Genomic DNA, 17,430 nt, shown 5'->3' with positions numbered 1-17,430 from the left:
GCTTCCTTTTATTGTCTTTCTTCGCTAGTGTCGGTGCTGGTTTGTTGACGAGTGCTGGAACCGGTCGCGGAGAGAGCAGGTAGTTGCTGCAGCAGCAGCGTCGGCAGCAAGTGCACTTGGCCCCTACTCTCCTCTCCTCTCGCTGCGCCCCTGAATGTCAGTGAACTCGAGCCGCACGCACCAGCAGCGGCTATCGCGTGAAATCGGCCGCTGGCCTCTGGCGTGGGCGGCGGCCAACGGGCCCGCCCCGTCCCAAACACGGCTGTTCCACTGGTCCACCCATCCCACGCCTGCTGGCGCACGAACTTTCGCACATAGTTCTACACGCTCGTAATACGCACGCGTGAATGTAGCATGTCTAGTGGGTGTCTTAGGGCATTTCCACACGGTACGCCACGCACCCAGATGCAGAGGCTTGAGAGCAATCGCTTTGCATTGAACCTTCCGGTTCACCACAAGAATGCATTTTACCCATAATGTAACCTGTCACTGCTGCCCGGCAACATTGCTTACCACACCGATTGCTGCCCGATGTCCAGCAACACTGGTGTCAATAGTTGCCTGGCAATGTTTGTGGCAATACATTTCCTGACAAAAACGATTTGCATGGGTCACAGTATAGCCATGAAATGGACAAAAGCAAGCTGCTGGAAATGAACGGGGGAATCTGTTATATCTGCATCACAAAAGGAGAAAAAAATGGTTCAAATGGCTCTGAGCACTATGGGACATAACATCTGAGGTCATCAGTCCCCTAGAACTTAGAACTACTCAAACCTAACTAACCTAAGGACATCACACATATCCATGCCCGAGGCAGGATTCGAACCTGCGACCATAGCGGTCATGTGGTTCCAGACTGAAGCGCCTAGAACCGCTCAGCCACACCAGCCGGCAAAAGGAGAAAACTTAACATGAAAAAATAAATAAATAAAATGAGCTTATTAGATGTGTTCTTTTTAAAGTGAACTGCTTGTGAATATATTAACTCATTAACATACCATACATATTGTAGATGGAGCTAACTATGGTGTCGCTGGTTGATAAAAAATGGGAAAAGGATTGGTTGTGAGAGTGATCAAAATATCAATCCCTGATTCCCTTAGTTGAAACACTTGGTCTCACCTTCTAATCTGCTGTTTAGTCTCACAGTGGTTTCTGGTGGCTACACAGAACTTTTTATACCAAGCAACAGGAGAATAATACAGACCAGACGACAGAAATACCCGGTAAAAATTCGAATAAATTGATCAACAACACAATGAATGCATGACATCCTCTTTCAATCTAATACTGGTTACTCCCTACGTAATATAAAGCAACAACTAGACACAAACAACATATTGCTGCAAGGCAACACAAATTAACAGAAATAGTTGTATACACACTAGAGGGTATGAATAACTCTTCCAGTCCCCAATGAGAGATAGAGAGAGAGAGAGAGAGAGAGAGAGAGAGAGAGAGAGAGAGAGAGAGAGAGAACTGAGTGTTTTTGTTGGAAATAATTAATAAGCAAACGTTTAGTGTTGACTAAGGCCCAGGCAGAGACTGCACCAATTTAATCATCATGGAAGCATCAATAGCTTCATCATACCTATGAATTGAGACACTAGCAGAAGCGTTACTAAGAAATCAGAACGAATTAATCATGAATTGTATTACTGCACAAAGATAGTACTGAGACAAGCTGCACAGGTCATTGCCACCATGAAGTATAGGAAGCATGAACACAGGCATGAAAATGGGACAACGTCAATCCTAGTGCTGATCAGGAAGTGGATCTGTTTAATAAGTAGCTCCATCTAACAAGTGCAACCGACAGGGTGGCGAGAGCATCTGTCGTCCCTTTTATCAATTCTGGTGCTGCAATACAGCAGGCATCCTCTGGCAGAAAGTGTCCCCATAGCAAACCTACCAAGAGGGTAGTTAGAATTTGATGTGGCCAGCGATAGCCTGGACTCCCTGCTCAGAGGTTGGAAGAGACTGAAGAGGTGCCAACTCTGCAAAGGCTGGAATATATGGTATCTAAGGAAGAAAACATGATTCAAGTAGGCTGTAATTTGTTTATTGCCTGTGCTATTTGCTAATTTTGACCAGTGGTCAAGCTTCACACTTTAGGCTTGTGATAAATACTTGAAAATGACTGACTTCGAAATTAGCCAACAGTACACACAATACATAGATTACAAACTGCCCCAATGTTCTTAGAACATATTGCGGCTGTGGCCCACACAAGAACAAAATTCTGTGTCTGGTATCCTGATGCCTCGAGGCAGTCTTGGTTTGAAAGTCAGACTAATGGCTTGGAAGCCTCTGCAACATTATACTATCTAGCACGATATTAGAAATGACAATATTATGAAAAGTAAACAAAATGAAAATCCAGGATGGAATGTAACAATATTATGAAAAGGAAAGTTGCTACTTACGATATAGCAGAGGTGCCGAGTCGCAGGTAGGCACAACAAAAAGACTGTCACAAATAAAGTTTTCGGCCATTGAGGCCTTCATCAACATTAGACATATGCGTATGTATCAATGTCTATTGTTAACGAAGGCCTTAATGGCCGAAAGCTTCATTTGTGACAATCTTTTCATTGTGCCTATCTGCGATTCAGCAACTCCGCTATACGGTAAGTAGCAATTTTCCTTTTCATAATAATATTAAAAAGGATAGATCACTGCTCACCATATAGTGGAAATGCTAAGTAACAGACAGGTACAACAGAAAGACTGCTAAACAAGTCAGATTTTGGCCAGAAAGCCTCCTTCTGAATTAGACACACATTCACACAAATACTAATCGCACACATATGACAAGTGTCTCTGGCCTCGGATGTCAATTGTCATGTATTTGTGAGTTGCACTTACATGAATGTGTGTGCACGTGCACGAGTTTGGACTAATTCAGAAGAAGCGTTCTTTTGGCCGAAAGCCTACTTGTTTAGCAGTACTTTTATTGTGCCTGTCTGCAACTCAACATTTCTTATTTCCTCTATAATGTGAGTAGCAATCCATCCTTTTCATATTGTCAATATTTCATCCTGGATTTTCCATTGTTTGATATTATTAGAAAGAACTGATTGGTGGTCTGTAAAATTACTCCACCGCCATTTTTACCACACAAAATTGGTTTGATAACATTTATTCATCAGTTATTTTCATTGACTTTTGAATTAATAATTTGAGCAACCCACTTTTAAATTGATAATCTGAGCAACCTATGACCTACATCATAAGACTTGTAATTTTGCGAGCAGTCCAAATCTGCAATTGTAATTATAAATTGTTATTTAACCACTCTCTCTGTCAGGAGGCTGGATAAGACTGTACTAGTTGCTTCTGCATGTCTTGTTGCAGATAAGACAAAAGTCTTCGCTCTACAGTGCCAGTCCCACAGCACCACACATTTGGAAGCAATTCAACCAAAAATTGTTGGCCCCAAGTACTTCATACACAAGTATGATGTACCGGTACCTCCTTAATGTGTAGGCCTACCTCTCACTGATGTGGCTCTCGGTACCGTAGTAGGCTTTTGTGGCACTTTGGTACTACGACTTGAGCAATTAATTAAATTAGTTTGAAATAAAAATGAAATGTTTATGTTCTTTAGTGCAGTGATGGAACTATGAGTATAATGGACTACATCTATGACCAGAGTTATGGGACATGAAAAGTAATATAAACAAAGACTGTAGAAAAAGGACAGTTAGCAAGCTGCTGCTCCCAGACACAGGAATATACGTGATGAAACCACAAAAAAATTGAGAAATGTTAAGAAACTACACAGAAAAATTATGGATCACTACTACAGACCTATGACAGCAGCAGCAAGAATGTCCTTTTTAAGATTTTGATATTTTTATACCTTACTTCCTATGTTTCATAGATTTAGTCGTAGACGTACGAATCACATTTATGGAATTCATGGTTGTCTCATTTGCCACTTCTACATTCCAGCAGACAAATCGAGTTTGTCCAAATATGCAGCCATTTTCCAAAATGAAGCAGAGTAATATTGTTTCATTGCTCATATTACATGGCTTGGCACTGCAGCACCATCGGCTTGAGATAGTGGAAGCAAGGCTGAGAAAGAGGGAATCATTTACAAGAAACAACAGAGGTATTTTCCAACAGTATGAAATATTGTCCATCCTTGGCGTACAACACTGAAAACAACTCAGCAACTCAGCAATACATCAGCAACTACCTGCAACAACTAGATCTATAAGCAACACTGCTCACATTTATCACAATACTGTCATGTATCACAGCCACACTGCAGCAATGTTGGTAGCAACATAATTGCAACCACTCATTGCCATTAAATATGGTCCATGTAAAAGCACCTTCACATGTTATTTCACACACAAACTTTTCATCTTCAGCTCGCTGTAGCTGTTGTGTAGTAGCTTGTGAAGGGAATCGCCATTAAGGCAGCTAGAAACAAAACTGGAAGATTGCACAAGATGCATGATCAAGCACATTATGCTAGTACTGTGGTTGACTGTCTATAGGACAATTTTGCAAAAGCATTTGTACTGTTCACAAACTGCTTGAGACTCAATCGACTGTCAATAGTGCCGGGTTGAGCAAACAAACCAAAGTTTACAGGCTTGAGCATGTGCACCAACAATGTACAGGCTTATACAAGAAAATATCAGCTGTGAGGCAATCTCTGTTAATGGCATTCCCCATTCCCACTGCAAATGGCAGTGTATTTCATCTTCTGAGAAGTCTTCAATCAAGCTGTATACTCATTCTGATATTTTGTGATTATGTTTTTACAAAGTTGCTGAACAGAACTTTTTCACAACACTTAAAGTCAGCAAAACCACTGTAATGATTTGACAGCTGCTATCTACAGCAGTTCTCTGGGCTCACGAACAAAGTGAGAAAATGACGTTTCATGGAATTGGTACCAAAGTTGAATCCATACCTCTGTATATATGTCCTTGAGCCCATCTTCAAAACTGGGAAAACTTGTTAATTTTTTTAAGCTATATGCTACTTTATTGCTCCTATAATCTACAATAAACTGATATAAATGAGGGACTATAATTACATACATTCAATACAGTATTTAACAAGTACCCCAACAAATTCCGATTCCACACGAGATATCGTAAGTTACAATTACTCTTTCTTTTATGATTATAGCTCCAGATAACAATTTTTTTCTGATTTTATCCTATCTCGAAACTGTTGGCTACATAATTTACATGTGGCATGTACATAAATATTTCAAAACATTATCTACACTGAATTTCACTTGAATTTGTTGTTTAAGTTACTGTTTTTATTGTGCTGATGCTCTAGTTTCTACGAAAATTTTTTAAATCAAAAGTATGGGTAACTGAACTTCTAAATGCAACATAGACGAGGGAGCTAATAGGTAGATATGATCATACTGACAAACCCATTAAAAAGACTGGCATTCCAACTTTTAGTAACATATTTCACTTTCTGGGAAACTAATTGATTTCCTGGATAATTAACATTAAAGATCAGAAGTCATCACATTTTCCATTGCAGATTTTGCCTCTGTGTTTGTTAGAGTACGATCTTTGCCATTATACTTCTGTTGTCCTGAATTTTATGCAGAAGGTGGCATACTTCACTTATAGATTAAACCATTAATTAACATTTTTGTTTAATTTACTGTAGTTTTATATTCGGCACTTGCACCTGTAAGTCATGGATTCATAAACTGGGTTCGTAAACTTTTCCAATTTCCACACCATAATGTATTTTGCTAACAAAATAACTGTTAATATTCATAATCCATCTTAAGCGGCACAATCTACCCCAACTGTCTTACAAATTATCTTGAAACACTTAAGTGCCGCCCACAATTCTCAGTCCATTCCCTGCAATTACTTGGGTATTATCTATGTGCAATCTATCCACAGAAGTCTGTTGAAGCTAGGCTAACTATGCTAACATTTCTTTGAAACTGTGTATATCAGTACCAACAAAAACTTAGTAATGTTGGTTCCTAAGAATCAACTAGTGATTTCTCTAATACAAGTCTGAAAATGTTGACTGAATTATGTTGTAAATAAAGTTGGACCACAATTTTCATTGGAATGATTGATTGTTGTATGTTATGATCTTCATCAAGGGCTGCACTGAGTGAAATATATCTGTACAATTTTTCTGACCAATCACTGGAAGACATTGTTTACATTGATGCACGATGTAAACATGAACTGTGTTCTGTGCCACAGTTGGTAATTTTGTTTTGAGTGACAGACAGGAACTATCAATCCAATACAGTTTTTTCCAAAAACTGTGCATCAACAACATTAGAATTAACCTAACAAATTCTGCCATTGAACTGTTATTGGACATACAGCTAATTTGATTTTACGAAGTTAAGAAACTGGTCATTGTCCCAATAATGTGACATCAAATGTAATAAATATGCGAGAAAGTGTGTCAAAAATTGTGGTGTGGCGTACATTATTGAATAAACACAATCACTATTCATTTATGTTTTTCAGTTTTACAGCTAATGAGGAGACAAACAAGAAGAGAGAACAAAAATCAGGTTGGTTATCACATCTGTCACTTTTGAATCTCTGCAATAAACAAAGATAAGGAATGCAGTGCAATGTTTTGTGAAACAAATTCATATGAAAAAATGAATGCTATCTGTGGAATGTAGCCCAGACTAAAGATAATTTGATTTTTATGTGAAAACCACTGAATGATGTACATATTTATGGACTGCATAAATATATCTACAGTACAATCACTTTCAATTTTTTGTGCAGTTGTGTCTATGGACCTGCTAAAACTGTATCACATTGATTACATAAGTAATGTATCAATTTAAATATTATTCATATTCAAAAACACACATTTCTCAACTTCAAGCTTAATGTCAATAATACTAAGTCGGCCAAATGCAAGTAATATCAAACTGCGTATAATTCATATGTTAACACTATAACACAGGTTTAGCAGATACAAAGACACCTGTTCTGATCTATATCCAGCCATGAGGAAATGTAAAACTGTAGTCTAGATGAGCAATCAGGTTATAAAAGTGTAGTACGTGATTAGTGAAGTCTCCAACAAACAACATAATGTATATGAAATGGGAAAGCAATTCAAGCTCTAAATAGGTAAGGCTCCTACTGGAGGATCCCACTTGAACCGTTGTGTGTGGCTCATGTGCATTTACTGACATCAAGAGGCCAGGCCAACACATTATGATTTTCAAATAAATACTCTACATTAGCATTATATTCACTGTCGATTCCATCTTCCACCAAAGGAGCTACTGAACAGCAGTTTAGGTGCATCAGATGACTCTACCTGAATGAATTCCATCACCACTGGCTTGTGAAAAACTGTACTAAAACTCTGTGCAGTACCAAGGTCTTTGCATCCAGCTCACAGGTTTACTACTTCATGTATATCATCTCTGCATACTTAGTACCTTAAACATCTTTCTAGCAGATATCTTATGATATGCAGGTTCATGGACTTGCTTAAACCCACATCTCAAACATCAGCTTATATTGAACTCTCACAGTTTCACTGTTCCAAAATTAGTGACATACCTTGTGTGGCAAAATATTTTCTCCCATTTGTGCAGCACCTTTCAATTAATTTTATAAAACTGTGTTTAGCTATTGTGCTCATTCTGGAAATTTGTAATAATAACAGTTCTGACCTTACCTGTCAGGACCTTTATCAAACCGCTCACTGTTACTTATAACAAAGAAGCATGAAAAAGCTTAAATAAAATGCTTGATGGAAACTGAAGTGCATACCTGACTGAGCCCAACGCGGTACCCGGAGGGGTCGGTGTCGATGCCGAGCAGCATCTCTTCGACGGCTCGCCTCTCATCTGGTACAGGGCTGGTGGGTCTTGCCTCAGGGGGAGCCAGCAGGCGGAACCTCCGGCGGAACTCTGAGAGGGGCAGGAACTTAGGGAAGCCCTGCTTGTGCAGGCGCACTGCCTCCACCAGCTGCGCTCCTCGCAGCTGCCAATGAAGACAACCACACTGAGTGAATATGAAGTAGTTTGCAATTCTGTATGAATGAGTTTTTCATTGTGGAACATACAATACATGTGTTTCATATGCTGACATGAGAGCAATTCTCTGTTTGGCTGGAAACTTGTCTAACATCCTAGCTGACAAGACCAGTGATGTAACACACATTTTAAAATTTTGTGAAATGTCTGGTCTCCTACCTACAGCGTTGGGGAAAGTAAATCAATGAGCTCTGAGTGGAAAGTTTCTGCAATGCCTGTTTTTTGTTTTAGTAGTCAGCCATTCATGTAACAAATAGCATAGCATAAACAAGCAGTGGCTTTTAATACATACAAACCACTTATCTGTTTTAATATAGGCATTTTGAACAAATCTGTTTAATGTATGGACCTGGAAAATTGTTGCACCACTTTCACTAGTGAGATGAAGCACAGTTCAACCTATGTGATGTGTATATTGACTTTCAGTAGGGGCACTGAAGACCATGCTGTTGAGCATCCTAAATCCAACATCATCAAATCATCATGAATATTTCAGAAATTGTTTCTGTTAAAACACCTGGGCTGAGGCCATAGCCAGTGCATCATACTATTCACTAATGTTTTGTCCTTGTCTCTAGGGGAATCTTCAAGGATGAACACCTAGAACTGCAGAGAAAAAGTTGTAGGGGCCAAATTTATAACTTAGTTATAACCTGTATACCTGTATTTTTAACACAATGTGAAATGCATATGAATCTCTGACAGATGACAAAAATCCTCAAATACAAGTAAATTACCATTCAAATTTACTATTACATTCTGTTTTGACTCAGCATACATGTATTATTTCATTTCACTCCTTTGTTCATTCAGTTAAAATTATTCTGGGGTTTACAAGCTTCTATTGCTTGTCTGTACAAGCAAATATGATATGCTTTGTTTTGGATAATATATAAACTTATTTCATAGTCTCCCCACTACAGAATGTGTTTTATTATGGCTGATGTATCAGTCTGTTTGAGGCAACATTTCCTCTTGTGTTTGGCTGAAGGGGTGTTACTACTACTTTTTGTGGTTCCATTATATACCTTAGCACAGCTTCAAAATATTCTATGCAGACTAGCTGTCACCAATGACTAATGTGGATCTTTTACCAATCTACAAAATTCACCATTTTCTTTTTGGTCTTAAACAATCAGCTCTCTGAGTTTTCTTCACAATTGCCTGTGTTTCTCCTCTGAAGATATTTCTGCAGATGAGGAGAAAACATTAGTGAGTAAATGTATGACTCTATCACAGCCTGTCAGCCTGGATATTGTAACAGGAAAAACCACTGGTCATGAAAGCCTACACTGCATTATTTCAAAAATTGCTTTGTAATACTCAATTCCAAAACTCCACGTTAAATGTGAACATTAACTGCATATTACAGTTCTCTGTCAATACCTGTAATGTATGGCAGAAGGAACTTTGGGTACAATTTTCACTTCTGCCTTGCCTCTTCTTTTTGAATTGCACAAAGGAAGAACTGTTGACAAGCCTCTGTAAGAGTTTTATTTTCTTCCCTCCCATAATTATTATTTTGAGAAATATATTACATACCAGAAAGTAGCATATTACCCGACTCTTCTTATACTGTATGCAGAACCCACATTGACTCCCACAAAGGAGATTTTCAGTCTTTATTAAAGCAACAACAAATGACCATTAAATTGTTTGATCTGCAACTTTCTATTGTGAGTATTATGTGGGCATTATTACTGTTGACAAATGAGACTAATTCTGGGACTTTGCCTCTGACACATATGCAGGTAACTAATATTACATTTACATTTTCTCCTCTGCAATAAATGGACAAACATTCTCCTACTTGATTAGGGAGTGATTCCCTGCTCTCTCCACCTGCTGTGCCTGTGTTGGTGTTCCCTTAATCTTAGAAAGCTCCATGTGTGTGCCACACATGCTCTGTTACTCAAAGTAGCAGACCTGAGTAAGTAATGAATGTTTGATCTATTCAAGGTGCCTTACAGCTGTATATCTGATAAAAGAGATCAAGAAATTACCATTCGAGAAGAAAATTCTGTGAGAGAGATCCCAGTTTAAGGATCCATTCAGCTCCAAATCAGAGGATCACACCCAGTTCTAGACATGACACTGAAAATTGCAAGTCATGCTTCAGCCTTTTATGTCTGTCCAGACTTTGTACAAAGATTATCCATATGGCCAAGAGACAAGTCATACTATGAAACTTCCAGTAGATTAAAACTGTGTGCCAGACCAAGACTCAAAATCGAGACCTTGGCTTGTATAGGCAAGTGGTTTACCAACTGAGCTGCCCAAGCACAACTCACGACACGTCCTCACAGCTTCAAGTCTGCCAGTACCTTGTCTTTTACTTCCAAGCTTCACAGCTGCTCTTCTGCGAACCTTCCAGAACTGTTGTTGTTGTTGTGGTCTTCAGTCCTGAGACTGGTTTGATGCAGCTCTCCATGCTACTCTATCCTGTGCAAGCTTCTTCATCTCCCAGTACCTACTGCAGCCTACATCCTTCTGAATCTGCTTAGTGTATTCATCTCTTGGTCTCCCTATACGATTTTTACCCTCTATGCTGCCCTCCAATACTAAATTGGCGATTCCTTGGTGTCTCAGAACATGTCCTACCAACCAATCCCTTCTTCTAGCCAAGTTGTGCCACAAGCTCCTCTTCTCCCCAATTCTTTTCAATACCTCCTATTAGTTATGTGATCTACCCATCTAATCTTCAGCATTCTTCTGTAGCACCACATTTCGAAAGCTTCTATTCTCTTCTTGTCTAAACTATTAATCGTCCACGTTTCACTTCCATACATGGCTACACTCCACACAAGTACTTTCAGAAACGACTTCCTGACATTTAAATCTATACTCGATGTTAACAAATTTTTCTTCTTCAGAAACGCTTTCCTTGCCATTGCCAGTCTACATTTTATATCCTCTCTACTTCGACTATCGTCAGTTATTTTGCTCCCCAAATAGCAAAACTCCTTTACTACTTTAAGTGTCTCATTTCCTAATCTAATACCCTCAGCATCTCCCGACTTAATTCGACTACATTCCATTATCCTTGTTTTGCTTTTGTTGATGTTCATCTTATATCCTCCTTTCAAGACACTGTCCATTCCGTTCAACTGCTCTTCCAAGTCCTTTGCTGTCTCTGACAGAATTACAATGTCATCGGCGAACCTCGAAGTTTTATTTCTTCTCCATCGATTTTAATACCTACTCTGAACTTTTCTTTTGTTTCCTTTATTGCTTGCTCAATATACAGATTGAATAACATCGGGGATAGGCTATAACCCTGTCTCACTCCCTTCCCAACCACTGCTTCCCTTTCATACCCCTCGACTCCTATAACTGCCATCTGCTTTCTGTACAAATTGCAAATAGCCTTTCGCTCCCTGTATTTTATACCTGCCACCTTCAGAATTTGAAAGAGAGTATTCCAATCAACATTGTCAAAAGCTTTCTCTAAGTCTACAAATGCTAGAAACGTAGGTTTGCCTTTCCTTAATCTTTCTTCTAATATAAGTCGTAGGGTCAGTATTGCCTCACATGTTCCAACATTTCTACGGAATCCAAACTGATCTTCCCCGAGGTCGGCTTCTATCAGTTTTTACATTCATCTGTAAAGAATTCACGTTAGTATTTTGCAGCTGTGACTTATTAAACTGATAGTTCAGTAATTTTCACATCTTTCATCACCTGCTTTCTTTGAGATTGGAATTATTATATTCTTCTTGAAGTCTGTGGGTATTTCGCTTGTCTCATACATCTTGCTCACCAGATGGTAGAGTTTTGTCAGGACTGGCTCTCCCAAGGCTGTCAGTAGTTCTAATGGAATGCTGTATACTCCTGGGGCCTTGTTTCGACTCAGGTCTTTCAGTGCTCTGTCAAACTCTTTACGCAGTATCGTATCTCCCATTTCATCTTCATCTTCATCTACATCCTCTTCCATTTCCATAATATTGTCCTCAAGCACATCGCCCTTGTATAGACCCTCTATATACTCCTTCCACCTTTCTGCTTTCCCTTCTTTGCTTAGAACTGGGTTTCCACCTGAGCTCTTGATATTCATACAAGTCGTTCTCTTATCTCCAAAGGTCTCTTTAATTTTCCTGTAGGCAGTATCTATCTTACCCCTAGTGAGATAAGCCTCTACATCCTTACATTTGTCCTCTAGCCATCCCTGCTTAGCCATTTTGCACTTCCTGTCGATCTCATTTTTGAGACGTTTGTATTCCTTTTTGTCTGCTTCATTTACTGCATTTTTACATTTTCTCCTTTCATCAATTAAATTCAATATTTCTTCTGTTACCCAAGGATTTCTACCAGCCCTCGTCTTTTTACCTACTTGATCCTCTGCTGCCTTCACTACTTCATCCCTCAAAGCAACCCATTCTTCTTCTACCATATTTCTTTCCCTCATTCCTGTCAATTGCTCCCTTATGCTCTCCCTGAAACTCTGTACAACCTCTGGTTCTTTCAGTTTATCCAGGTCCCATCTCCTTAAATTCCCACCTTTATGCAGTTTCTTCAGTTTTAATCTACAGTTCATAACCAATAGATTGTGGTCAGAGTCCACATCTGCCCCTGGAAATGTCTTACAATTTAAAACCTGGTTCCTAAATCTCTGTCTTACCATTATATAATCTATCTGATACCTTTTAGTATCTCCAGGGTTCTTCCATGTATACAACCTTCTTTCATGATTCTTGAATCAAGTGTTAGCTATGATTAAGTTATGCTCTGCGCAAAATTCTACCAGGTGCCTTCCTCTTTCATTTCTTAGCCCCAATCCATATTCACCTACTATGTTTCCTTCTCTCCCTTTTCCTAATGATGAATTCCAGTCACTCATGACTATTAAATTTTCGTCTCCCTTCACTACCTGAATAATTTCTGTTATCCCATCATACATTTCATCAATTTCTTCGTCATCTGCAGAGCTAGTTGGCATATAAACTTGTACTGCTGTAGTAGGCATGGGCTTCATATCTATCTTGGCCACAATAATGTGTTCACTATGCAGTTTGTAGTAGCTTATCCGTACTCCTATTTTTTTATTCATTATTAAACCTACACCTGCATTACCCTTATTTGATTTTGTATTTATAACCAGAACTAACACTCCTGAAAGAAAGGGTATTGGTACAGCACTTGCCCGTGAAAGGCATAGGTTCTGAGTTCGAGTCTCAGTCTAGAACACAGTTTTAATCTGTCATGAAGTTTCATATCAGTGCACACTCCACTGCAGAGTGAAAAATCTCATTCTGGAAACATCCTCCAGGCTGTGGGAAAGCCATGTCCCCGCAATATCCTTTCTTCCAAGATTGCTAGTTTTCAAGGTTCACAGAAGGTCTTCTGTGAAGTTTGGAAGGTAGTAGATGAGATACTGGCAGAATTGAAGCTGTGAGGATGGGTTGTGAGCTGTGCTTGGGTAGCTCAGTTGGTAGAGCACTTGTCCGTGGAAGGCAAAAGTCCCGAGTTCAAGTCTCAGTCTGGCACACAGTTTTAATCTGTCAGGAAATTTCATATCAGCGCACACTCTGCTGTGGAGCGAAAATCTCATTCCGGAAGTCATAATACGATTCAGATGTGTTCCAAACAATACAGAGCACCTTGTATTTGTTGCTAAGGCAGAAGGAGACAGCCATACTGCCAATACCAACATTTGCCTTCTATCCATATTGAAAACCCATCACTGCCAGTCACACTTGGGTGTCGTCAAATTGGCCACAACATATGCATCCAAAGTTTCCATATGTATTACACCCCAAAACTCAGTTGCCCTGACAACATTCCAGCCTATGACAACAACTGAATTCTGTCAGCTGTGCCCAATACAATTTCTTGTTGTTTCCCGACAGAGACCAGTGCCATCCACAGCTGACCATCTCCCAATAAACAGAACTATCTAATGACATAAAAGAAGGTACTAAACCAAGCCACGAGAATAATCAAAGACTGTGGAGAGGTGCCTACAACAAGAGATCAAACTACATGACTGTGGTACTGTAGGCCACACAAGGCTGCGCTACCAAAATTACAAAATACTATGGATGAAAGCAAGAAATAAAGATGGGTCCTTGTGTCTGTTAAGAATTTGCAAGATGTCAGATTTGGAGCCAGGCGTGTAATGGAAGTCAAAAAGGTGCAACATTCTGAAGAAAACAGCAGCACAAACATTTTGAGGTGAAACAGATGCTCTCTGTATATGGAGAATTGCACTAATCTTCAGTTGCAAATTACGTACAACCCATTTTATTACAGAACAATGCCTCACATTGTGCTGCAGACAAATGAGCTCTATGTTTCAGTGTCTTTGCAGTCCCACAATTTAATCTCTTAACAGAATGGCACCCTGTATCTTTACCAGTGACCTCATTATACTGAAACAGGTATGCCATGTGTCAATGTTACTTTACAGTTCACTTTATTTATTATTTTCCGTACCCTGATTTTTACTGGTTAATAAATGAGATGTATGTGTACTTTGTTGAGGCTTTTATTCAGATATAATGTGATCTAAATACACCATCACAATCTCTTTACTGGGATGTGATCTTATTTTCCTCTACTGACCTATGTGTACATGCCATTCAGCAAGTAAATCAGGATTTATTTAAAGTTTATTATATTACCAATTTTCAGTCTTATGGAGAAAATCTTTTCTTTTTGTTTACATGCACGTTGAATGGTATGACAATGCTGTCAGTATACAATGACCACTGATGGACAGGCAAAACAAATAGCAATTTTGAAATAAGCCAGCACAAATATACACTTGAAAATATTAAGCAATGGTACAGGCATAATTTTGAATTTCACTGTAACTGCTTAGCATCAGTTTAACTCTTAAGTTTTGGGCAGTAGATAAAACAAATACCCACTGAAGAGTGCTGAAGCATTTATGGCTAGGATTATAGAAAAAGAATATCTTGTTTTACAAAACTAGATTCAACACTATCAAAAAATTGACAGCCTGCTGACAATGTGCAATGTATGAACATATAATTCTTTGTAACTATTTCTGTGCACAAGAGAAAATCGCATTTCTTCTGGGAACACAAGAAACATACCTGAGACCTAAGCAATGGTACATTGATAACAAGATCCTCAGCATTCCCTGTGCTGCCAGAACGTGGCAGCTGAGACTTTGCATCAGAAAGCCCAGCATTATGTTGGGGCAAGAAACAGTGCACAAACTTCAGCCGAGTCCTTCGTAGTGTTTCAACAAGGCCATCCTGAAAATGAGTAACAGTATCACATAAAACTGCAACAGACCGTGGCTATAATAATTTTTACACAATGAATTCTAAGCTATAGCAAATACACAACAAATTTCTCTTACTTTCAGAGCAATGCTTTTAGGGCAAGCAGGAAAGAGCAAAAAACTGCCGTAGATCCTAAAGTTTTGAAAAGTAAACGAAAAAATATTACAACTGGTTTCTATGTAGACATTAATGACTGGCATAAACCACGTGTTTAATCCACATTAGCCTCAGCTTCTACAAATATAAGTCTCTGACTAAGGTATTTTAAAACATATCATTTCTTTAGAAACACTCAAGCAGTTTCCTTCAGTGAAAATGTGGGAACTCACAAATATTGCCAGTTTCTCTTTGAAAATATTTAGTCTTAGTCTTGTACATCCTATTTGTGTAGTTTTTGATTATTGCTGCAGCCCGTGAAAAGTGGATGGTGGAAAAAGCAATCCCAAATCTACATGATGTGGTTTGGATGGTAGCAATATAGAGATTTACTTCACATAGTACTACCGACAACATGCATATGACTAGCAATGCTTCCTATCCATTACACATACATCACAGAGGGGTATCCCAACTAGTTCTGATGCTAGAGTAAATAAAGACTATTTTTCTTCCTTTTAGACAACAATTACCCAATAACGTATCAAAATTACTTCACATGTCATGTTATCAAAATTCTTTTTATCTAGACAGTAATTTATATTTTGCTGATTCCTATGGTGTAATTAGTGCTGATAAACTTGTACTTTAAAGAACAATCTGTTACTTAAATTTTCATATACCATATGCTTTAAAATTTTTGAGTCCACTAATAAAATTATGCTATAACATCAACTTGGACTGATACGAGGCATGTTTTTTTAAGTAAGTACCGATTTGAAATTAAAAAAGGACATGCTAAGATATCTCAATAATTTTATTTTCACATCAAAGCCTGTACCCTAATCTATGTACTGACGTCATTACAGTTTGATTCTTCCTTGTTTACACTGTGTACTGAGTGTTTAAGATGCCTCCAATAATCATGAGCCCCGCCGACTGTGAAGTATGGGCTGTTATAAGATTTCTTAGTGCTAAAATGATAAAAGCGATCGATATTCATCATGAGATCTGTGCAGTTTATGGAGAAAACATTATGAGTGATGGAATGGTAAGAAAGTGAGTGGGAGCATTGAAAGATGGCTGCACAAATGTGCATAATGAACAATGGAGTGGGCGTCCTTCAGTCGTTAATGAAAGTTTGGTGCAGGAAGTGGACAATAAGGTGAGAGAAAACAGACGCTTTACAATTTCCTCATTGCGGGATTACTTTCCTAATGTTACTCGTAGCGTTTCGTACGGCTTGTGACCGAGCACTTGAATTACCGAAAATTGCACGCATGTTGGGTACCGAAAATGTTGACGGATGCGCCAAAACCAAACATTTAGACAGTGCATTGACTTTCCTTGAGCAGTACCATGACGACGGTGATGATTTCTTAAGCCAAATTGCTATGGGTGATGAAACATGGGTGGCCTACGTCACACCAGAATCGAAGCAACAGTCCATGGAAGTTGAGCAAGGGCATCGTTTTGCTGTAAGACAATGCCCGTCTGCACGTGGTGAATCAGACCAAATATCTCCACACATCTTTTCGATGGAAAACTCTAGATCATTCTCTGTACAGCCCCAATCTTGCGCCCAGTGACTACCATCTGTTCCTGTACTTGAAGAAACACCTGGGCTGTCAGCGTCTTCAAGACAATGACGAAGCCAAAACAGTGGTTTTGACAGAAATGATGTAGGAAAGTAGATTAAGGTACAGGCTTTCATGTAAAAATAAAATTATTGAAATATCTTAGCATGTCTTTTTTTAAATTTCAAAACAATACTTACTTAAAAAACACGCCTCGTAAAAACAAAAAGTTTGCTGATCATGGACATGTACTTGATTTTACGTAATTTGAAAATTACTCTAATTTGAAGATGTTCAAATTAAAGGAAAAGTGTTCAGACTTTGTCATTAAGCTTATGTCTATGACATAAGAACACCTGAGAGAATATCTTACAATTTCTTAAATTACATTTTCATTTTAGGAGATAGGCAAATACAGTGTCACATCATTCTCTGTCTAGTGGAAATTAGT

At 38.7% G+C, this 17,430-nt stretch overlaps 1 protein-coding gene across 1 annotated transcript in view; it reads right to left on the bottom strand.

Annotated features, from left to right (window-relative positions):
- LOC124712411 (unconventional myosin-XVIIIa) overlaps window positions 1-17,430 on the bottom strand; it is a 1,310,522-nt gene that overhangs the window by 161,421 nt on the left and 1,131,671 nt on the right. The window contains exons 17-18 of the mRNA XM_047242706.1: window positions 15,112-15,276; window positions 7,788-8,000 (exon numbers count right to left, since the gene is read on the bottom strand). Coding sequence (XP_047098662.1) covers window positions 7,788-8,000; window positions 15,112-15,276 — 378 coding nt within the window. The remainder of the gene's footprint in view (window positions 1-7,787; window positions 8,001-15,111; window positions 15,277-17,430) is intronic.

The sequence above is a fragment of the Schistocerca piceifrons genome, chromosome 8 (assembly GCF_021461385.2).
Source record: "Schistocerca piceifrons isolate TAMUIC-IGC-003096 chromosome 8, iqSchPice1.1, whole genome shotgun sequence".
In the NCBI taxonomy this organism is placed as follows: Eukaryota; Metazoa; Arthropoda; class Insecta; order Orthoptera; family Acrididae; genus Schistocerca; species Schistocerca piceifrons.
This window is presented reverse-complemented; position numbering and strand designations above follow the sequence as displayed.